Source organism: Perca fluviatilis, chromosome 21, assembly GCF_010015445.1.
Source record: "Perca fluviatilis chromosome 21, GENO_Pfluv_1.0, whole genome shotgun sequence".
In the NCBI taxonomy this organism is placed as follows: Eukaryota; Metazoa; Chordata; class Actinopteri; order Perciformes; family Percidae; genus Perca; species Perca fluviatilis.
In genome coordinates, this window is record NC_053132.1 from 24493920 (window position 1) to 24519160 (window position 25241).

Below are 25241 nucleotides of genomic sequence, written 5' to 3' on the forward strand. Positions count from 1 at the left end.
AGTCCTTACTGGTTAACTAAAACTTATGCAACTCCAGCTGTCATTTTTCTCTGGCATTCTCTTTGTGGTTTTCTGCAGATTTGGGGCTGAAAGCAGCTTTGATGTGGCCAATAAGTCCGATCGAGTAATGAAGCTTTATTCCTTCTGGAAGAGAGCATTTGGCTATAATAACCCACCCACAAAGTAAAGTGGACCAGCAGAGAGAGAGAGAGAGAGAGAGAGAGAGAGAGAGAGAGAGAGAGAGAGAGAGAGAGAGAGAGAAGAAGGATCAAGTCTCACTAGAATGTATAGTTTTTATACTACTAATAAGAACAGTATTAACTAAGGGTTGGCCCCTTTGGTTTGGCACTCTGTCCATCAAGTTCCAAATTGTAACACTGTACTTTATTATTTCCATTTTATTATTTGTGTTGTATTTCTTTCCTCCCAGTGCCCTCAGCTCTAGTCTGGATCAACTGAAGACCATTTTCATTTCCAGGATAGTTCTGGCAATGCGAGACTACCTCAGCTCAAACCATTGTGACAGCGTGCACCATGCCAGGCGCGTTTTGAAGACTCAGAGGAAAGAAGAAACAGTTGTGAAAAAAAAAAAAAAAAAAGACTGTCAACTGATTAATAAGAAAAGCCTCAAGACTACCAGCCTTGCTTCTTAATTGTGTGATCAGTGTCTAATATAAGATGCAGTACGACAGTATGAAGTATTAGAATTAGCTCCACCTTAATTAGTGACAACACAAAAGCAAAAGTTAAGTTATTATCCGTATTTCATTGCATGAAATCCATTTTGATACCATTTAAGGCCGGCGTTTAACAGGAAAAGTCATTCAATGTACTTGCATTGAATAGCAGTTATTTTGTTGGTGTTGGAGTCCACCGTTCCTGTGCTAGATTCATGTCACGTGCCCACGCTAAAAACATTCCCAGTAAATAATGAATGCATACTGAACATATGCAGTGGACAGAAGTCAAGGATACATATAGTGTTATTTCATATGAGTAAACGATACTTGGCTGTCTTCTTTAAATGGAACAATGTGACCAGTGTTGTAGTACTTGAGATCATCTTGGTCTTAAGACCGGTCTCAAGACCACTTTTTGAAGGTCTTGTCTCGGAATCGACAGTTTATTTCAAGAACACAACTGCAGTGATATCACTAAATTGCCTCTGCATTGTCTAATTTTATGTGTTAACATCATTAACTGTGATTGGATGTAAAACTTCCTGCTTGAAATGCAACCAATAACATGAATCATTTCTAGTTTGAAATGTGTTACTGTTAACCCTCTCTACCTGCCCACCTTAACACACACTCCCAAGAAAGTGAATGCGGGAGACTGGAGAAGCTCTGGCTGTCTGGCCCTGGTCTGCTCTTGGTCTTGACTCGGTCTCAACCCCTCAAAGTCTTGGTCTTGACTTGTTCTCGATACACTCTGGTCTTGGTGATGACTTGTTTTTAGTTGTTTTTTTAGGTGTTCTTGACTACAACGCTGAATGTGACATCAGTCTTCCGTGCACTGTAAATGGATTAATGGATTTATTAGAGAGCTCATTTAACAAAATACTGGGTAATAAAGTGAGAAATATAGACAAATAGAGAAAATAATGAGCGTGGTTCAAGATGGCGCCCTATTCACTGCAGTAAAGGTTGATCACAGGGCCGCATAATTTACTGATACGGCTCTTTGAGACTTTTTAATTTAAATCAAACTCACGCCAAAACCACCTCACACACACGCTTGCTATTCCCACCACTAACTACATATGTCACCTAATGAATCTTAAAAGGAGACATATTATGCTAATTTCCATGCTCATGCTTGTATTTGGGGGTTCTACTAGAATTGCCCAATAACTTGCATTGTACCTTGTTTCACTGCAGCTAGTCTATATCCCCGACGTTCCACTTCTAGGATTGCTGCGTTGCTGACGGAAATTCCGCCAGATTTCACTCATTTAGGCCGGATATCCATTGCCTTGCGCTCCCTTTGTGTTGGCATTTTAAACTCCTCTGCAGGGTAAATCCAGACAGCTAGCTAGACTATCTGTCCAATCTGAGTTTTCTGTTGAACGACTAAAACTACTTTTGAACGTACACGCGTTCCACCAAAACAAGTTCCTTCCCAAGGCTCCGCCCAAGACGATTGTGATTGGTTTAAAGACATGCCAATAAAACAGACCATGTTTTTCTCCCATTCTGGAATGCTGTGTGGATTAGCCAGAACCTCCTCGCAATGCTGTGGAGGAAGGTCTGGCGATGCGAGACTACGCTGCTGCCGACTGCAGCGTTCTTGCTTAATACTGGACCAATTTCAAAGATTGTTGTTCTCATCAGTCAATTAGACTGAAAAACTATGACTAAAAGACATAGGAAAATAAAGTAAAAAAAACAAAAAACAAAGTTACCCTTTAAGTCAATGATCTGATCCCCCCCAAGGAAGGGAACGAAAGAGCATCCTAATTTAATTACAGCTCTCAATGTTCTTGTTGTCCTTGCTTTCATTCTTGGGATTCCGTTTTTACCTTGGCAGTGTTTTAAAAGGTTTTTTCCCTCTCTTTTTTTTTTTTAATATGATTTCATTTTGAACTCTGTCTCATTTGTTTTCCCCCATTATTCTGTCATTTCTTCTCTGTCTGCTACATTGACAAACTTCATCCTTTAATCCCACAGAGCAATGGAGAGCAAACAGCAGTCACACACACACACACACACACACACACACACACACACACACACACACACACACACACACAATCCATCATGAATGTTAGTGAGTATACATTAAAGATGCATTTATGCATTCAGTCAAATTGCTATTTACAGCAGGCTTAAGGCTTATGTGATAAAGCGTGTGGTTTTTTGAGCACCTGATTTATGCAACTGCCCCTTAGCAGCTGGCCTGGCATTTAGTATGCCAAAAAGGATAAATACACTTACACATGCAGGCCAGGAATAATAATCTGCCTTTGCGACTTTTATTTTCCCTCCGTTTCTTTTCTCTCTTCCCGTGTGTGTGTGTGTGTGTGTGTGTGTGTGTGTGTGTGTGTGTGTGATATGACTAATGAGGTGGGTGTCATCCTGTAAAGTCTCTTGTGATTTCAGAAATGTGTGACAGGCAGTTGCGCTGCATCATTTACTGTGTAAGCAGCAGATATCCAGTCCTGATGTGGCTATAATAGCTGCTCATCAGTCCTCCCTCAATCCCTTTACAGATAGCCTGTAATTTTATGGCGATGACCTTAAACACACCATGCAGAAGCAATGTGACCCCTGCTGTGATAAGATCAAACAGAGAACACTTATAAACTCCCAACTACATTCCATGTAAACCCTCTCTCTCTCACACACACACACACACACTTTCCCACAGAACAGTATTACTGTACAGAGCAGCCAATAAAGGGGTTTGTTAAGAATGCAGAGACGAAGCCCACTTGCTTGTTTTTGCGACTGACATCGTTACACCTGCTCGACTGATAGAAATTCTTTTAACATTTAATTCGGTCATAAAAGCAAATGCACATTGTCAGAAAGACTCGTGTCCCTCTTGAGCATGCCAAGTGGCTTTTCCAGCAACCATTTATCAGTTCAATCCTGCTACCAATATGCTGTAGTTTCATGCATACTACATGGGGGCTGCTCACCACGCGCTTGGTCCTTCGCCTCATTGAGTGGCTAAATGTATTGACTCGCAACAAAGACCGGCTCTATGGTTATTAACAGATTCTAACCTGTGAGGTTTATATGTTTACAGCTAGATACGTTCGGATACCATTTTCTCATTCCCGATACCGATACCTAAACTTGCATTGTCACGGATTGCCGAGGGATTGACAAGGATTGGACCCAAATGCAGTTAAGAAGGAATTTATTGACAAAAACTTACAACAAAAAGTGTACAGACTTTGGCAAGACTAGCACAACACCAGCAAACAACTTGCCATGGAGCAACACACAACAACAATCCCACACCAGACAAAGACCACACAGAGACTAAAAACACCAGGTAACGAGGACTAACGAGGGACAGGTGACACAACAGGTGAAACACATCAGGGCAATCACAAGGGAGGGAAAACACAGGAAGTAAATGGGACAAGATAAGACAGAAACCCAGACCATCAAAATAAAACAGGAAACAGAACAGACAGACACACGGGAAAATAAGACAGGAACTACAGCTTGACAAGACAAGAGAGGAAACAGGCTAAAATGGAAAACAGGACAAATACACAACAATAACAGGAAACAAGAACAGAACAGAAACTCACAATCATGACATGCGTACCGAGTACCGATCCGATACCAGTGTGTTAAAAAATACGTATGTTTTAACAGCTGTATACTACTAAACCTGTATTGCTGTGATATGATTGCTTTGATTGTTGTTCGGCTTGGCTCAGGTTAAACTATTTGTGAAACATGAACCAAAACAGACAATACACGCCATAGCACTTTCTTGTCAGTCATAACGGAAAAAGAACATAAATAAACTACTTTAAAGTAAAAATGTAATTAGGTGGTATCAGTATTGGAACATATGGTATAAAAGGCCTAACTGAGTGTCTGTTTCTGGATAACATCAGTCTGCACGGAGGCCAGCTCTGCTTGTTGTCGTTACTTTGAATTCCTCATGGGGCTGCGGAAACTACGCACTATAGCTTTAAAAAAGAGCCTTTTATTTGTGATTTAGGATCCGATTTAACCTCCGAAACCGTACAGGGTGTATGTTTTCAGAGCGTACACCACATCCATGGGGGTCACCGTCTTCCTCTTGACGTGCTCGGTGTTAGGTGACGGCATCATGGATCATGTTCTCCAGGAACACCTTCAGCACACCACGGGGCTCCTCGTGGATCAGACCGGAGATGTGCTTCACGCCGGATGATCTCCTGGATGTTATCACGGAGCACTTAAAGGTCCAGTGTGTAACATTTTTAGTTGTTCATTATCAGAATCTGTGTTGCCCGTTCACAAACGTATCCTTTTTTTATGAATATTTTCGACCACCATCAATTCCAAGTATTCCTATTTGCTTGAAATTTTACATTTGCACTTGCATGTGCCATCTTGAAATATATTAGCCGGTGAGGGAAATACAGGATATAGTCTTAGCATTACAGTAATCCAACCTTGAACTAATAAAGGCATGAATCGCCTTTTCTAGATCATGCCTGTTAAGGAAAGGCTTAACTTAAGCCAGGAGACGAAGCTGGACATTTTCAAATTTCATGCTGCAATCAAAAGTAACCCCCAAGTTTTTGACAGCTGACCTAGTGTAAGATGCCAGAGCTCCCAAATTCAAAGCTGGACCATTTTGTGTGCCTGAATACTGAAAATAGTACACTCCGTTTTATCTTCATTCAAATAAAGAACGTTTTCTGAAAGCCACAACTTAATATCAGTGATACAACTAAGCATGGAATTTAGTGTGACACTGTCATTTGCTTTCATGGGCAAATAGCAAATCATCTGCGTAACAATAAAATGACAGGTTGTGCTTTCCTATAGAATGGGGCCAAGAATGGAACCCTGGGGTACCCCACAAGAGAGAGGAGCAGCTGACGAGGAGAGGTCACCAATCATGACAGAAAAGCTCCCATTTGCCAAATAGGAGCTAAACCATTTAAGTGCCGAGCTAATGCTGCTAATGGGTATCGTAGCTTCCTGGCCCCGGGAAGTCAGAAGAAGGAAACATGGAGGACCACATATATTCAAAATTAAAATTTCAGGAGTCTTCTTCTTTGCCCAGAAAAAGAAAAAGGATATAGAATAGAGCAAGAGACCGGCGTCATCAGGCGTGAGAGAGTTGATTGCAATATATGATCTCAACGCTAGATGGGAGAAATTCCTACACACTGGACCTTTAACCGTTTCTGCTAGCGATCCACAACGTTACTGCTGCATTGCCTCCTGATTTCCCAAACTACGGAGTGGACCAAGGCCCAAATCAGCGAGTCAAAAAAAATGAGGAATGAAGGACTTTGTGTGAACTCGTTATGATCAGTGTTGGGAGTAACGGCGTTTAAGTATAACGGCGTTACTAACGGCGTTATTCTTTCAGTAACGGAGTAATCTAATGAATTACTTTTCCCATTGTTGCAACGCCGTTATCGTTACTGAGAATGTAAAGTGGCGCGTTACTTGATTGAATGAAGCACGAGGTGTCAGGCTTTGGCTGCACACCAGCTGCCTGGAGAGAGCGGGGGGGCGGGATGATGACACCGTTGCAAATGCGATGATGATTGGCTGGGTGGGCGGATGCCCTGCTCACCCTGTCTCACCGCACGCTCTGACTACCACTAAACACAAGAGAGCGACAATAGCGATGAGCCAGGGAAATTTAAAGGTAGCGTTGTTGAACTGGAAGTACCGGCACTACTTCTCCCTCATTGAAATTAAAGACCAGAATGTTTATGTAACATGCACGCTATGCCCAGGAAAAAAGACTTTATCGACGTCTGCCTCAAGCAACTCCAATCTTATGAAGCCCCTCACATCAACACATGCTAACACGACACTTGTTGCTGCTGCTAACCCAACCCCAAGCCCAAATGCAGCTAGCGTGAGCTCCAGCGAAGGAGACGGAGCCACTCTGTTAAAACAAGCAACGCTCGATTTTTCGGGTCAGCAACAGGTGATACTGTATATAGTGATTTTATTCTTTAATCAGTTAATATAAACATCTTTGACATTAAAGATGTTATAGAACGTAATAGCGTTATAGAACATAAAAAATAACGTCACAGTTACTTTGCTGAGTAACTAATTACTTTTACAATGTGGAGTTACTAACTCAATTACTTTTTGGGAGAAGTAATTTGTAACTGTAACTAATAACTTTTTTAAAGTAAGATGACCAACACTGGTTATGATCCCGTTAATTTGGACAGCCCTAATTGTAACTTTTAAGTTGAAACATTGTCAACTCACGTGGACACATCTTCACCTGAGTTTGCACTGCCAAGCATGAATTTGCATCTATTCACATCCACTCATGTCTTAAAACTTCATGTGCAGTCATTTTCCCTCCAAAATGCACTTCAAACTCACCTTAAAAACAAAAACAAATGCCATCAGAATAAAATGCTTTTTTCATATTGATGTATGACTATTTGTCATAAAAACAAATGCCAGTGTCCATGAGGAAGAGCACAATGCACTGTCCCTCTGTAGCCTATATGACCAGAAACAGAAGGCCAAATATATTGTTTGGCTTGGCTCCGCTCCCCCTAGCAGATGATGTTTGATGACTGTGCTTAAGTGAACTGCCGCGGTGGTACAGCAGGTGACATTGAGCCTGACATATCCATTTAAAATAATGACTAATGGAGACTGGATACATAATGCTGGAACCAATGGGCAGCTTTGTCTCTTTAGCTTTTTTATATTGCATGTGTGTTTGTGTCAGCAGGGTTGTTCTGTCAGTGTGTAATATGTCTCAAGTCCCAGCGTTGCATATCAGTTTGTGGCACACACATGCCCGTTGCATGGAAATAGATGGCACAGGGGTTAGAGAGAGAGAGCTTAACACATTTCCTGCATACCTTTCTCTTACCCGTTCTCTCCGTCTTCTCCCTCCCACTTTGTGCTTCTGAGCGAGAGTGCCTCACCAGCAGCGCACTCCTTTTTCTCTCTCTCTCTCTCTCTCTCATTCCCCTCTCTTGCTCTCTTTCTACCTCTGGCACTCTCTCTCACTCTCTCTCAGTCAAAGGGGGGGGATTCTCCGTAACCAGCTGTAGCTTAATGTGATCCGGTCTTCTCATCCTTTCATTGGATTCTCATTCTCTTTTTTTTATCATTTTCTCCTCTTCTGCTGCCGATGTCACAGCTGACAGTGTTTGGATGCTACCGAGGTGCAAAAAGCGTAGAGGGAAAGGAAAATAACTTTTAAGCTGTCAGTGTACCTTTTTTCTTTGAATCTAGACATTTTGGGTTGGTTTATTTGCTGTTGAGAGACTAGTCAACAATGGAGGGATTTCTGTTGTAGTGGATGACTCATTTGGGTTATTTTCTTCCTTGGAGATTGCTGGATATAGATGTTGCGTTCCTTTTGTTCCACCTGTGTGTTTCACCTCTCAGATACCCTGTAGAATCTGTTGGGACTTTTATGGAGTGTGAAATTTTTGCAGTAAGTGTGAAGTTTGGAGGGGCAAAGTGAGACAAAGCATGGCTAATGGCACCACATCTGAGTGTTGAACCCTTCTGTCCTGGGAGGTAGTCCAGGTAAGACTGTTTGTGCTCTAATTCACTTGCATGCACAGTGGAGTGAGCCTGACGGGTTCTGACAAATATTTACAAATGATGTTCTTCGAGTCGGGTTTGGCCTGCTTTACATAATGCTACAGGTTCTTTTTTGTAAAAAAATATATTGCGTAAAAGTACATATAGTTTAGTGATATATAGTAACTGTGTGACAGGGTAACACAAACTCAGTGCTTCAGCTTTCTTTAACTGTCTTGGGTTGGTTTGGACATACAAAAACATGGGGTTTGGGTCTGGCTTGCTTACTACGCTCTCAGTCTCAGGTCGGGTGCAGACAGATTATAGTATAACATTTTAAGTAAGAACTGAAATGTAATATTTACCCTGTCTGACTTTATCTCTGTGGCTGGTGCTTTTGAAACAACATAGGAACTTCCTTAATTAAATCTGTCTTAATATCGACATTTTGGGATTAGAATGGACAATGGGAGACATTTATGACCGAGTATAAAGTTCTCTGTGTTCCCTCAAGAGTATCAACTCTAACACATTTGGCTCTTTCAACATACGCCTGGGGTGCGTGCATCAAAGAACCTTGCGTCATTTTTGCCTGTATACTCTCAGAGGGTGATGCGTTTTGTCATCAGCCCTCTGAAATGCTGCTAACGTAAATAATACTCAGGTACAATATCACCCAATAAGTCATTAGAAATTCTTTCACTGTATGAATGTCTAATTTTATTAGTATTAAGCGATCAAAATGCAACCTTCAGAATATGTTGTGCCATTTCGTGTCTTTAATGCTTTTCAAACCACAACAGTTTGATTGCACTTCTGTTTACATTGAGTCCAGACAGTTGCCATCTGAAAACTTGTGTTAGAAGAAGACACTTCATGGTGTTTTATATTACTGTAAATAAAAAAATTAAGTTGAATAAGCTTGGTGCTGTTGTTAGAGCTGCTTTCTAAGCCATAAGTAAAATGAGGGATTTCATTCATCAAATATGAATGAGTTGGTCATGGTAGTTAACAAACAAACATGCAAGCAGTCAGAGGTTTAACTGAAAGAGGCAGATATTGTAAACGACTAGAAGAGATAGAGCCTGAAAACAAGCTTTGCATTGAAAGCGAGCTCATTAAATCCTTCCCTAATGCCATCGTGTGTTACAAAAGAAGATTATGAATGGCATGAAATAAGCTAGTAAAGTTTCTCTGACTATAATAGCCACCATCTATTTGAGATCCAATTTAATCAAATAATAGTCCAAGGACCAGTCCAAGTTTGAAGAAGGGTTGATTTTAGAATTTAATTTCCTTGTACAGTTGCCACTCTCACCTCTTACATTTCTGTTCCCAAGCATCCAGATATGACCACAGTGTCCATGGAGCCTGTTGGAGTACTCATGGAAAGGGGTGCCAATGCCACCAACCCTCCTCCGAACACGCATGAGGACACAGCCGCAACCTTTACCATCGGCACAATCCTCTCCGTCATGTGCCTCGTTGGAGTCTCGGGGAACATCTACACCCTGATGGTCATGTGCCATTCCATGAGGACTGCAGCCTCTATGTACATCTACATCATAAACTTAGCTTTGGCAGATCTGCTGTATCTTCTCACCATACCCTTCGTAGTCTGCACACACTTCCTAAAGTTGTGGTACTTTGGGGACGCAGGGTGTCGGATTCTGATCAGCATCGACTTCCTGACCATGCATGCCAGTATCTTCACGCTGACTGTCATGAGCACGGAGCGCTACTTTGCTGTGCTCAAGCCACTCGACACAGTCAAGCGGTCTAAAAGTTACCGGAAGGCCATCGCTCTACTAGTCTGGGTTGCATCTCTCATCCTCACCCTACCAATGATCGTAGGCATTCAGCTAAGGACAGTGGGCAACAAGGCTATGTGCCAGCCCACCTTGTCACCACTCTCCTACAAGGTTTACCTCTCCTTCCTGTTTTGCACTAGCATTGTCGCCCCTGGACTGATCATTGGCTATCTCTACATCCAGCTGGCACGCACTTATTGGGTTTCACAGACCGAGACCTTCAAACAGACTAAGAAACTTCCCAATCAAAAGGTCAGTGCATCTCAAGATAGTATATTTCAAGAATTACAAATGGTTCTTAGTCACAATGCAGGCTGCATGGAGTGCTGCTCGGGTGTAGAAAGTGTGTCCCTCTGGTGCTCTTCAGCTTGGAGATCCGAGTGTACAACGGTTCAAGGATTGCCGTTGCCTTGTTGTAAATGATTTAGCCAAAACACATCCGTTATCAATCCTCTCCCTGCCGCTGCAGGTTTTCCATTTTCCATTCCTCTCTTGCTCTGTCACGCTGAGAAAAAAAAACTGTTCCAATTTGCTTCATAGCAGGGCTTAAGACGGGTCCATTTTGTCTTATCAGTTTGATTAACAATGTGGTGAATGCTGCCATTCAGTTGCATTAAAGGTTTTTCATAGGATTTACTTACCTTGGAGCAAGATAGAAAGCAGACTGTACAACTTGCTACAGAAATAATTAACACATGTGCTGTGTGTAACTGTGGATCTCTTACTCTGATTACGATGGGGAAAGGAGAGTTTGACAAGCCATCCTTGGCTTTCATAGTACTGATCACTACAGAAAAATGAGTAGGGCTGACAAGATTTCATAGTTTTGAACAGGCTAAAACTGATATTCTGACATGGTGCATTAAAGGTCCCATGACATGGTGCTCTTTGGATGCTTTTATATAGACCTTAGTGGTCCCCTAATACTGTATCTGAAGTCTCTTTTATATAGACCTTAGTGGTCCCCTAATACTGTATCTGAAGTCTCTTTTATATAGGCCTTAGTGGTCCCCTAATACTGTATCTGAAGTCTCTTTTATATCGACCTTAGTGGTCCCCTAATACTGTATCTGAAGTCTCTTTTATATAGGCCTTAGTGGTCCCCTAATACTGTATCTGAAGTCTCTTTTATATCGACCTTAGTGGTCCCCTAATACTGTATCTGAAGTCTCTTTTATATAGACCTTAGTGGTCCCCTAATACTGTATGTGAAGTCTCTTTCCCGAAATACAGCCTTGGTGCAGAATTACAGCCACTAGAGCCAGTCCCACAATGAGCTTTCCTTAGGATGTGCAATTTCTGTGTCTGTAGCTAATGAGGAGGACAGAGGAGGGGGCAAGGTGGAGGGTGGGGGTGTGGCCTTGACCAACTGCCACTTTGCTCGTTTGAAAGCCATGATGTCTCTCTCTCTCTCATTGGTGGGCCAAATTCTCTGGGCGGGCAAAGCAGAGAAAGGGGAGGTAACCTTGCTCCTTATGACCTCATAAGGAGAAGATTCCAGATCGGCCCATCTGAGCTTTCATTTTCTCAAAGGCAGAGCAGGATACCCAGGGCTCGGTTTACACCTCTCACCATTTCTAGCCACTGGGGGACCATAGGCAGGCTGGGGGAATCCATATTAAAAAACCTCATAAAGTGAAATTTTCATGCCATGGGACCTTTTAATGTTTCTCATTAATTGTTCATTTTTTTTGCCCTCTAAGGTGCTGTACCTGATCTTTACCATTGTGCTCCTCTTCTGGGCCTGCTTCCTGCCCTTCTGGATCTGGCAGCTGCTGGGTCAGTTCCACCCCTCGCTGTCCCTGTCTGGCAAAGCCAAACGCAACATCAACTACCTGACCACGTGTCTGACGTATTCCAACAGCTGCATTAACCCTTTTCTGTACACGCTGCTCACCAAGAACTACAAGGAGTACCTGAGGAAGCACAAGCGGTCCTGGTCGGCTGGCAGCTACTTCAACAGGAAGAGTCGCTTTCAGCGTTCGCCACGCAGGTCGCCATCTTCCAGCAGTCAGCAGTGTACTGAGAGCTTTATGCTCACACGTACAGCCTCCCTGCGAGCACATAACACCAGTTTGTAAGGTAGGAGCAGATTGTTCTGACTGACACTTGTAATTTTGCTAGCTGATGTGAAAACCAGAAGTATGAACTCTTTTCTCTAAACACATCTTAGCACTGTAGTCATTTCCAACCATTATGGCTATTACCAATTATGCATCAACAGCATGAAAGCCAGTGGATGGTTTAGACTTAGTGGCTTTGTTGGACTTTTCCATCAGAGGAGAGGTTGGTGCTGACGGGTTATGTGATTACAGATGGTATTGATTTCTGGCCCTCTGAAAACACTTCTGTTTAGGATTCCTACTTCCTGGTATGCAGTGTAAACATTGGTGCCTCTTGATGTTTATGTATGGAAATGGCTGAGATGGTAAAACATTTTCAGCAACAATAAATATTCGATTGCATGGGGAATTCAGAAGATTCAGGACAGCAATGCTATTCTGTCAAAGTTTTTGGGCCATCGGTTTTCAGAGAATTATCTCTTACCTCGAGGGGCACAAAGCATGTGTGAATCAAACTCATAATTCATATTGAGCCAAGATATATGCTGCTGTGATTTGACCATATATTACACTGTGTAACCTAATCTAACTTAAAAGGTCCACTTACTCGCTTTTTAGGACTTTCAACTGCATCTCACAATCGTCCTCGAAGTGGAATAGTAGGTGGACCTTAGGGCTGATCAATTAATAGATTTTATATTGAAATCACAATTTGAAATGCACTCTGCTGTAGCTATTTAGGATTTATTTTCAGTGCTAAAACATCAAAACGTGATCTTGACTTTTATCGCACTATGCTTTGTGTATGCTGATAATATTTACATTTGGCAAAAGATGGCTTGTTGAAGAGGAAACACCGATATGTATATTTTATGTTTGAAAAACAGTCTTTTTTCTGTTCATGAAAGACCAACAGAATAGTATTTCTTTCTCTACATACATAAATCTAAGTATTTGCCTAATATCATTTTTTAGAGACGAAGCTAGCTGTGTACTTGTCAAGTGTAAATGAGTAAAAGCTCACATATGGAGCTGTTAAAACATGCCAGTTAAATGTTCATAGCATGAATTTAAGCATGTCACGGCTAACCCAGATTTGCCACTGGGCTGCCTTCCGGCTGCGCCGTGGTTATGTTCCGTCCTCCGCCACACCGGGAGCGTCTCAGAAGCCGAGCGTCTTACCTGCCCGACTCGCAGATTATATATTGTCTCTACAAGTACTTTATAGAACAATCGTCCGTGGTGTTCTAGAGGAGACATATACGATATTTGAAGATAAGATACAACTTTATTGATTGAATTCAGTTGTTGCAGCAATACAGTAGAAACAACTGAAATAAATCCAGTATAGAAAGTACCAGGAATAAATGATAAAAGGTACATAAACTAAAATGGAATAAAATAGAAACATACAAAATACAAGAGTATTTTGAGACAATGAGATGATAAGGTGCGTGGTGCTGATAAAGTGACAGTGGTGTGATTATTAGCAGCAGACTTAACAGGTCTATGTAAACAGTGTACACCAGACTGATATGGTTAAGTAATGGAACTCAAGTGTTTGTCTGTATTAACAAAATTGAATATAGTGCAATATATTCACATATTACATATTATTGTAACATATTAACATAATATAGTATAATATGTACATTATTATATAGTGAGGGAATGAGACATAGTATAGGAGCACTGGTATACATGTCTGAATATTTGTCGTTTCTAATAAATAAAAAAATACATTATTCATGGAATACTTTATTCTGCATGCACAGTATCAAGACTTACAATAATGTGGCAATTGGATTTCCAACAGTGGGGGGAGAAGTATTCAGATCCTTTACTTTAGTAAAAGTACTAACACCACACTGAAAGTTAAAGTAAAAGTCCTGCATTGAAAATGTTACTTAAAGTGCTCATATTATGCTCATTTTCAGGTTCATAATTGTATTTAGAGGTTGTACCAGAATAGGTTCATGCGGTTTAATTTTCAGAAAACACCATATTTGTAAGTAATTAATTTATTTAATATGTAAAATAACTAGTAACGAAAGCTGTCAGATGAATGTAGTGGAGTAAAAAGTACAATATTTCTCTCCGAAATGTGGCGCAGTAGAAGTAGAAAGTGGCATGAAAAGAAAAGACTCAAGTAAAGTACAAGTACCTAAAATGTTTACTTAAGTACAGTACTTGAGTAAATTTACTTGGTTACATTCCACCACTGCCGCTCAATTATGTTGAGTATTATCCATGGAATTTCTATTGCCTTAAGAAAGCTATACAATGACTCTGAAATATTATCCTTTATAGTTGTTATTTCATGTTGCCTTAAGGTTTCCTTTCCTATTAATTTCCATAGTGTTGTCAGGTTTTGCCTTATTTCAATTTTTCACTGACAGTCTGTCTTTTTTTAACAATCCCGTCATTAAAGGATAGAATGATGGCTCTTGGGCGGAATCTGTATCATGTTATTATATATATAGTACAAAGATGCACTACAAAAATATTGTATTTGTATTTATATATGTGTCTGCCTGTCTGCACAACTGTCTCATACATGAAATGGGTCTTAGCTGTTCGTCGCAAATGTTCCGTGCAGAGGAAGCTGGAGGACTGAGTACAGTGGAGGGGAACGAAGGGTGAAGAGCAGGGTGAGGGGAGAAGGGGTGGGGTGGCAGGACACACGCAATCACACACACACACACACACACTTGCCACTAACCTGCGACTGAAAGAGTTTAGTTGCACAGCCATATATCTGTCATGCAGGGGAAAGCCAGCTGACACACAACACAAAAATAAAAATCTTTTTCTTTTGCAGATGACAACATCTTCTAAATAAATAATTAGAATGAATGTGGATCATAAATAAATCCAGATTGGCACAGCAGGATATTATAGCTGAGTATTTTATCTTTTTTCCCCCATAACCTTTCCAATGAATCTAGACAATTTAATGTTCTACAATAATAACAATTTTCATGCCAATTCATTCGACAAGAGGGAAAAAAAGAAGCGAAAATCCAACATTTACAATCCCATTCATAACTTTGCACTCAGCTAATAATGCTTTACCCTTGATGTCTGCGTGGTGTGTGTCCAGGCTGCCTGCAGAAACTGAGTAGCAGTGAGCCATATATTACTACCCTGCCTTGGAATACAATGTGCTGAGTGACACCAATCATAATTCACAAGGGCAGAGAATATGGCTCCATATCTGTGCCTGCACAGACACACAGACACACACACACACACACACACACACACACACACACACACACACACACACACACACACACATACAGTATTTCTCCATTACACTCACCACCACTGTGATTTTATTCAGATACAAGAAGTGTTAGGGATAGTGTTTCCTCTAGGATTTTCAGCAGTGGGGCGAAAGGGTTAACGTTAGGTCAAGGTTAGGTTTGAAACTTAGTGGGGGTGCACTAGTAGCAACACTGCTGGCTGGCAAAAGCAATGAAAAATATTGCAGGTGTTATGAGTCCTGAGCGTGGTCCCATGTGAACACATTATGTTGGAACACCTGGAAACAGTAACGTTAAAGTTATTGCTCGGATTTTTCCAGTTTGGTTTTGAGTGCTATGCAACCCTACTAACCTGATATACATTTTTAAAAAGTAAGCGAATATACCATGTCGCGTAAATACGTCTGGCCTGCAGTGGGGAGCGGGGCAGACAGACCGCAGGGTGCACTATAGCTTCATGTCTAATGGGTCTGATAAACAGTAAATTCATCAATTCAATGCCCATAATGCTATTTTCCAAGCCACTGTAGTTGTCATATTCTACAGGACCCGCGCACGAGCGCAGTTTCCGTGGGAAAATCAACCATCGAGGCTTTGTTGTCATGACTTTGCGAGTGATTGACGTCCTGCCACTGTCCAGTTGCTCATCCTCAAAGGGGAGCGAGAGCAGACGACCGTTCGTTTGAGTTCACTGGAGTGGAACAGCTGAGCAGAGCAGCATTCGAGACATTTCATGAACTCTGAAGCCGTGAAGGCACACACCAGAGGTGAAAACTAATTTTCGCTCTGCACTGACTTTGTGTTGCGTGAAGGTGACTCCTTGTCTTTTCAGTTTGCTAGCAAACGACAGAAAAATGCCTAAAAGCTGCTGTGTGTTGGGACACACTAACGACAGGGTAAGAACTCATAACTAAGTTTTTTTTACCTGCCAAACTAACTTGCTAACACATAGCTGACATTAGCTTACTAACAACCATGTCCTCTCTGCTAGACATAGGTTCCTTCAATATTTGACATGCTTAAAGCTAATGTTTTTTGCTAGCTACAGGCAGTTTGCCCTTTGTTGCTTATTGTGGCGCCGGTTGTTGTCCTCTCTGCTGGGCATGGCTTTTCAGAGTATGGCACTTTGCACTCCATATTGGAAAAACATTTCTAATTTTAAAACTGCAAATACTTAGTTACCAATTCCAGTAATACTTTTAAGCTGTGTTTTCGGGACGTTTATGGAGGGCTACTATTAATTTTTGTCCCAGTTTGTTTAGTTTACAGTGCTGGTAGAGGGGGAGGTGGCTAATGTCTGGCAAAAGAGGAGAGGAGAGGCCGCAGAGGCACCTATACAGGGGCTGTCATGTTCAGCTCATAAACCACTCTGATGGTTGTGACTCAGCCCAATCGCTCCTCTAAGCAATCACAGTCTGGCCTAATGCCCTTTGATTTAAGCCAACAACACGTGTGGGAAACGTGAAAATGCTGTTTTAATTTACCATAATAATATACAGTATGAAGTTTTAATTATGAAATATAAACAGCTTATGTACCCTGGAGAAAACCAGCGTGATTTTACAGTTATCACCAACAGGACAACCCACCAGCTGGAAAATCCTCTCATTTGCTTTTATAGTGAGGGAAAAACAAGAAAGCCACGATATCAAACTGAGAGAGTGTATTGATTTTATATCATGCTACTGTGGAATTACAGCCACTGTGGCTGAATGACCTGAGGACACAGCAGCAAAGATAAGACAAATAAAAGACTGGCTTGTTTGTGCATTAAGATGTAATATCATTTGCTCTTTATCTGGGAAGAAAGAAAATGTATTATCTCAGATAAATGTTTAGCTGACTGACAAAAGTTTATAAAACCAGGCGAAATCTTATCATATTTCCATACTGACATTGTATCCATTATTAATTTCTTAACCGCAGCAGCCTCAAAGGCTACTTCAGACTTGGTTTTGCTGACTTTTGGGAAAGTGTTGCATAAAAAGGCCGGCTCAGGGAGACTCCGCACCTTTGGAAAATCAGTTTGGGAATAAATGAGCTATTGGAAAACTCAATGGGTCATGAAAATGGAATTATATATTTTACTTTTAGTCTATTCCTCCTTAAAATTATTTTAAACTGACACCTCTCTTTCTTTTTATTGCTTTCCACACACGTCTTTCATTGCCCATAGTGGATTTTTGTAAAAGAGCCCCTTGACAATGCGTCGGGGCTGGCTAATATAAAATCTTTGTGCTCAATGCTGACCTGTAAATGTTTCCTCAATAAAAAATTGCGTTTTCTTTTATTTTTTTTAATGGAAGCAGCCAGCGGATGTAGGAAATAGAAGGAATCAGGCGTTTTTTGCAGTCACTGTGGAAAACACACTGGAAAGTTGTATTGGCCGAAATATTAAATTGCGTTATTTTGTAACAATTCAATTCATACATGACAAAACTTTCTGGTTGGGGTTGCAAGTCCTGCTGGTTTATCCTCCGTTTTCATCGTGCTTTCTTTTGGAAGGCTATGTGACTATTGCCAAGAATCACTACATACTGGCAAATTTTTTATTGATTTTTTATTTGTTTTTTTTAGATTTTTTGGGGCTTTTTTTTCCCCTTTATTAGATAGTGACACTGGATAGACGGGAAAGGTGGGAGAGAGATGGGGGATGGCACGCAGCAAAGGGCCGCAGGTCAGACTCGAACGTGGGCCGCTACAAAGGACTCAGCCTACATGGGGCGCACTCTCTTACTGGGTGAGCCAGAGGTCGCCACACATACTGGCTAATTAATTAGCTTGGGGTAAATTCTAGCCATCATTTAGTCTCGCAATGCAAAACCTTCCTCCACGGCGCCGCAGAGGGAGGCCTGTATTCCAGGACGAAAAAAAAAAAACATGCTCTGGTTTATTAGCATGTTTTTTTTAAACCAATCACAATCGTCTTGGGCGGCACTAAGCGCTGGTGCCTCTGCAAAATAGCCTCGGGAAGGAACTTGTTTTGGTGGAACATGTGTACGTTCAAAAGTTGTTTTAGTCGAGCGAAAGAAAACTCAGATTGGACAGATAGTCTAGCTAGCTGTCTGGATTTACCCTGCATAACCATAGTCCTCAGAAATCCACTGATTAAAATTCCAACACAAGGAAAGCGGAAGGTGACGGACATCCGGCTGAAAATGGGGGACGACACCTGAACAATCCCAGAAGTTGACGATATAAACTAGCTATCACTGAACAGAAGTAACGTGGTGGCTAGCGTTCCAGTCAGTGTGTGCGTGCGTCAGTGTATGTTTATGCGTGTGTCGTTTGTGTGTGGTTTAATATTCACTGCATCAGCAAGAGCATATGGAATATCCCCTCTGACAAGTTTAATTATTCCATACATTAAAATGATGAATATTACCCCCCACACAAAGGTCTGAGATAACCCTGAAATGTGCTGTTAAAGCGTTCCAGGAAATTAACTGGCTGAAATGGGATAAGGAGATTGGTTGGTTGCTTTTGTATTGCCTGTTCCCTATGGTAACTTTGTGCACTGGGATCAATTATCTGCAAAATAAAAGGCTCATAAGAACAGTGTCTGGATAAAAACGGTAACCTGGCTTTGGTAACCAAAAGAAATATAATTAACATTCATATAGTCTGTGCCTATGTGGCTATAAATAATATTAACCTCTTCCGTGTGTGTTCACAAAAACACAGTAATATTTCACACATTTTTATTGTCATAGTGACATATCTAAATGTCTGCCTTTTTCCTTTCAGACAAGGCGAGGAAATTACTCAGCAAAGGAAGTGGACATTCTAATAAAAGAACACATTTTTAGGCGCGCATGACTAGAAAAAGGTGACAAACCGCTTCAAAAAAACACTTAACAGTACAGTATTTGTGTACATAATTCATTAGCTTCCATTACTTATTGTCTGTCTATCTTTTTATGTTAATAAATGTGTATTGTGCTCCCAGAAAAAAAAAAGACGTTGGTGCCTGTGGATTTTTAAATGACAGAGAAGAAAAGAGTGCCAAAGCAAATGTTTCATTTTGCCAATGAATGCCAATCTGTTGGTCAGTCCACCCTTTTCATCAAAATATATCAACAACTATGAGATGGACTGCCATGATATTTAATGTCTGATTGTTGCCATGAATCAAGGCCGTCACATCACACAGCTGTGTATATTCATAGCATCTACATGCAGCGTTGCACAAATCCTGCCCCATAAACTCCATGAAGATCAAACGAGAGAAGCCTTGACCGCTATTAGAGCTGGCTATGAAATAATCATTTCCTCATAGACCAGACGTGCTCCATCTTTAATTATAATTGCTTTAATCCCATGTCTAGAGCTACACTTTAAAGCCACCATCTTCTGTCACATGCTGTGTCAGAGCATGGTATAGAAATATTGACAGGGGGCTCATTAACTTGGTTATCATCGTATAAACTTTTTTTTCCCACAGAGCTTCCATTCCAGCTGCCAAATGAAATAGCATTTGGAACAAGGGCTTGGCAGAATCGAGCAGGGGTCACCTCTTTTAAAAGTCATCCTGAAACACACACTAACTCATTCTCTTTCACTCATGATGGGATGGGATTTAGACTATCAATCTCCCAGGGGTATATCTGGAAGCTGATTGCATTGACTCAGCTCATTTTGGGAATTGGAAACGGCAATTGTTGTTCTCCTCTCATCATAGGTTATCAGAAGCTTTGCCTGTAACTATGAGCGGTATTGTCTGGGAAAGTCCCCAGCGTGATCAATACGCACCTTGACTCACATGTTATATAGCGACTGATTGATTGAGCACCCTTATTTTAGCTGGGTTTACGCTAATGTTCAAACCCTCATTTAGAAAGGTCTTAAGCTGATGACACATGGGATACTCCGATGATTTGATGCACATAAATGTAATATTATATGTAATTATTTTTCTGGGCCCTTTATCCTCATTAGATTGAAGCACATAAATGTCAGCACTTCACTCTCAGGAGCTCTTGCGTCATGTTTTTCTTCTTTCCCAGATTCCAGTTAGACTCGTGCGTATTGGGAATGAATGACAGTTTGTGCACAGTTTAGCAATGTAAGCAGACAGGAAGTGTTGACAAGCTTTTTATTTTCAGAGTTTTTTTGTGCTCGGAGCGCTTGATCTTGCAAATATTTAAAAGTTTTTTGAAAAGAGCTGCATTTTTCACATTTAAATGATTGGTAAGATGTCAGAGTTAGGGAACTTGTAGACAGCAATTACCTCTCATGTGGTTCATGCAATGTTTAGGCCTACCTGTGCAGGGTAGGAATTATATACATTCAGTTAACAAATGCAATGTGTAGCCATATTCAGACCTAGCTGAGCCATGTATTCTGCATGGCCAGACTAACCTTTAAGGGGGGCTTGGGGCATAATATGTTGCTGGGCCTCAATTGATGCCCCCCTCCCTCCCTAAGCCCCCTGTAAACACAAATGTATTCAGGAATATGCGCGACCTGAGCGTAATATGGACTAAAATAATGTCCAAAGTTCAGTTGATTCTAAAAATTAAACTAAAAAAATATGAATTCTGTTCATTTTCAAGCTGGGTCTTATTCGCTTCTCTTTGCTTCTCCATTGTAGAGATTTAGAACACAAGCTTTTGACTATACAAGTATAACAATGTGAGCCTCTTTAAGCTCTTTAAATAGACTTTATTTTTACATTAAATGATGTGAAACATATGTCTGAGTTAAGCTAAGAGGAAAACAGCTAACTGCATTGCGATAAACTGGGGCAACTTTCCGACTAACCAAACAAAGCTATGTATTCATTTGCAGTAATAATATTTATTACTTACAGTTTCATATATAGCATAATTCTATTTCAACAGAGTTAGCGCACAAAACAATACTAAGATATTACAGTCATGCTAGCATGAGGCTGTCAGTCCTTTGAGCTAAACACTAATGTCACTATGCTAACATGCTCACAAGGATAATGTTAACATGCTTGACGGTTAGCATGTTTGCCATGTCCACCATCTTAGTTTGCATGTTAGCAGCATTTGCTAATTAGCATCAAACACAAAGTACAGCTGAGGCTAATGGGAATGTCATTAGTTTCTTCTGGTTTTGACTAACCTGAGGAACAGTACATTTCCTCACTTTGTATTTCCTCTTCCATGTGATTTAGCTCCTTAATGTGAAACTTAATTTTATTTGGAAAGTTTATGGAGGCTTGTGTTGCTTGCCCCATTATGGACTAGCCTACATTGTTTTGCCAGAGTTGTGTTTAGCTAATCCCTGCAGTGGAGGTGTTGGATGTAATAAAGAATAAGATCCATATTAAAATGTTCTTTTAATACAAAACAGGCCATATTATGAACTAATGCAGGACTAGTTGATATTGTACTATACTAATGCAAAGACAAATTTACATTTTATCGAATTCCATGAAACTTATTGACACCTAGGAGCTTACACCTATACCTTTTGGGATCCCTGGGGACCCAGGGGCAGATGCCCGCTTTGCCTAGTTGGAAATCTAGTGTTAGTCTGGTATTAGTCAGAAAGATAAGGCTGCTGTATAAACCCAACCTACTGTACCCAGACCATAGTGAAGCATAATGGAAAAACTAACTGCAGTGTGACGGCATGGGTAAAGCATGGCACACCAAAGCAGAAGGGGGAAAAAATGATCAGACCTCTAGCTGCTTGCTCTTTTCCAAGAAAAAAATGCCTACCTGACTTCAGGCCCTTTAAGTGTTACAGGCTGCTTCTAAGAGGATTCAGAGCTTCTGGGTTTACACTGAGGCAAAATTAATGAAAACAGAGATAAGAGTGGAAAGATAGTCAGAGTATGACATATTTTAACTTAAAGATCAGGGCAGTTGAGTGTTCTTAACCCTTGTGTTCGGGTCAAATTTGACCCGTTTTCTAAATGTCTATATCAGAAATATGGGTTTCTTTTTAACGACCTCATTTTGATTACCCAAAAAATAACACGGACAGATGATTGCACACAACACGCTTCACAAGTACAACAGAAGATCGGATCTCTACTTTTATTGAATTTGGGTTGTTTTGTTAAATTTTTTAGCATTTGAAAAAGAAATTGAAATGTTTTGAAACAGTATCCCGACTGAATGTTGACCCTTCTGTGATTGTCCTTCCTTTAATATTAGTCTAAATAATTCATCATTTCAGTTTTTTTAACTCAAGGATTAGGATCATTTCCTTAATAAATGAGGTTTATTGACCATGAAATCAATCCAAAAAGTGTAAAACTAGTAATGAGTTGGTGTTAGTGTTGTTTATATATGGTGGTGAAAAGAAGTGTAAAACGGCAAAAAATTGCCAACAACATTGAAGAAAAGTGCCTAGAAAAAAGGGACAAAAGGGTCGACAAGTGCATGGTCCAATGGAAGACAACACAAGGGTTAAATTTGTTCTGCTGTTCTCGTGTAATGAAAACGAACAAGTCCTCCAAACCATACGACAATATTGGCCGTTTATTCCTACCCTCTAATACAGTATGACTCTCAGGAGCGTTTCATTAATTAGTGCCCCTAGCGAGTGGCAGGAAATACGACCTTCTATCTAAACCAGAGAACGTAACGGTGGCGCTTTTAAACATGTCGTTAACGTTGTCAAACAGTCGCAGTTTGGTAGTCTATGTTGATGATGTTTCAATTACGTGCACATGTTTGCAGCGGCACCGTCTTAAAGCAGGGGTCTTCAACGTTGTTTAAGGACCCCTTAACTGAAAGAGAGACGGAGCAGGGACCCCCTACTACATATATTGTATGAAAAGAAGTTGCATATTAAACTGGGCCTACAATAACTTGTAGGGTGGCCTAAAGCCTTTATATATACCTTTTTTTGCATAGAATACTAAGCTATTAAAATAGCATAATAATTGTTGGCATGACTTTATAAATCATCGTTAAACATACATGTGGCACAGTGAATCCCCAGGAATAAATATATCTGTGGATTGCCTTAAAGACCTAGCCTGGGTAAACCCTGACGAACTTCCGGCAAATTTGAGATGTAAAAGAATTAAGCATGAATGCTGTAACCGGCAGCCACAGACCGGGCTGCAATGTAACCCTATGGGGCAAATGTTCAGCGTCAGTTTGTTCCCTACATAGATTTATTTAACCTTTATTTATACAGGTAAGTCAATTGAAAACAAATTCTCATTTGCACATTCACACACAACCACAGTCTGATCTGCTGGCCACTTGGGGTTAAGGGTCTTATGGTAGGGACAAGCTGCCCTTTCCCAACACAGATTTGATCCTGTCGGTCCAGGGATTGAACCAGCGACCTCCCAGTCACAAGCATGCTTCTTTAACCTCTAGGCCACCACTCCCTGGACAGATAGACCTTTTTAAAACCTCTTAGACCTTTCTGTTTAACCAGAAACAGCTCTGAGGTCGCTAGCGCTTAACCCATCAGACTCAGATTTAAAAAAAAAACAACATACTTTTAGTGTGTATAGAGCCAACATATCTTCACATGTAAATTGGTAAACTGTGTTTATTTCAACCAAAACTAGAGTTGTGATGGTTGGAAAAGTGGAAAAACAACCAAAACGGCGATTCATAGTTGTATTTATTTTGTTTCTGTCGACTTTGAATGAAGTATATTTAACGATGCAAAAATGATCTCCCTTGCCCAGGGACCACAGATGTATATTAGCTGTATAGCTTTTACAGGGCTTGAACTGTGCATGGTTCCTAACAAATAAACTAATAAACTAAAACTAAACTGTTTATTTACATGGAGTCTGGTGGCTTTGGCGAACGCAATTTCGCGGATGTTTTTATGTTTAAAAAAAGGATCTAAAGACACTAAAAATAATAATCTGAGCCTGTCAGTGGCAAAACGAGCACTCTTGTAAACAATAAAAGCTGCACAATTGCCTTATTAACTTACATTGTAGACCAATATCAAAGATTGTTGTTTCCATCAGACACTTAGACACATAAACATAGGAAAATATGGTCCAGGTTGAAAAATACGGTAGTTTCCCTTTCAGGGGAGACACCACAGGAGAATAGAAAAAAAAGAACTAATAGATCACCATGAAACCTCCCCAGTTGATTACATACATTAAGACAAATATCTTTTGTATTTCAAGTTTTCTGAAATGTTATGTTTAAATATGGAAATGATGCATTATCTTGTTAAATATGCACTAATTTGCATACATTTCTAGAAGACAAATCTGAACATTGGAAAAAGCCAGGTTCAAAATTCTTCTCTTATTTTGTTGACATATTAGAGTCAAAGGTTTTTACAGAGGGGATTTTGGATCTCCTTTTGTCACTCCATAAATCAGAATATGGTGTCAACAGCCATAAAAAAAAAAATTAAATCGTGAAAATGTACGCTGTTTAGGTATAAAATGTTACATACATCAGGCTATGAATGATATCTGAACAAACCCCTCTGTAAAAACCTTCAGAATATACATAGGCGTGAAAGTGGAATGTTACAGGAATGTAAGTGCTTATTTTGAGAAAACAGCGTTTAAAGATATGGATTATAAAATTCCACACATTTTGCAAAACATTACAGGTGATTGGGGTAAACATTTTTACTAACAGATATCAACATGACACTTCCTCAGTTATACTTACATTAAGACATATTTTTGCATTACAAGTTTTCTGAAATGTAATGTTTAAATATGCAAGAGAGGCATTATCTAATGCTATTTTTTAGTGAATTTAGGAGAGATTTGCAGGTGCAGATAGACAAAATGTAGTCAAATTAACACCTAAATGTGTATTTTGGATTTTTCCCAGTAGTCTGAAAGAAGACATGCTACAGAAGCAAAATAGCGCAAAAACTCAAAATTAAAAAATTATGGTTTTGCCTGGGGTGTCTCCCCTTAAATAAAGGATCTGAATA

At 40.3% G+C, this 25241-nt stretch overlaps 1 protein-coding gene across 4 annotated transcripts in view; it reads left to right on the forward strand.

Moving 5' to 3' along the window:
• The first annotated feature begins 7688 nt into the window (after positions 1-7688).
• Positions 7689-25241, forward strand: part of LOC120551770 (urotensin-2 receptor) — an 82185-nt gene continuing 64632 nt past the window's right edge. For 3 of the 4 annotated variants that reach the window (XR_005637916.1, XM_039789346.1, XM_039789347.1), the window contains exons 1-3: positions 7689-8225; positions 9563-10285; positions 11737-12115. Coding sequence is in view for 3 of the 4 variants with exons in the window: in XM_039789346.1 (XP_039645280.1) it covers positions 9572-10285; positions 11737-12114 (1092 nt within the window). In the remaining variant the exon portion in view is untranslated. The remainder of the gene's footprint in view (positions 8226-9562; positions 10286-11736; positions 12116-25241) is intronic. The other variant, XM_039789348.1, reaches the window with a different exon arrangement.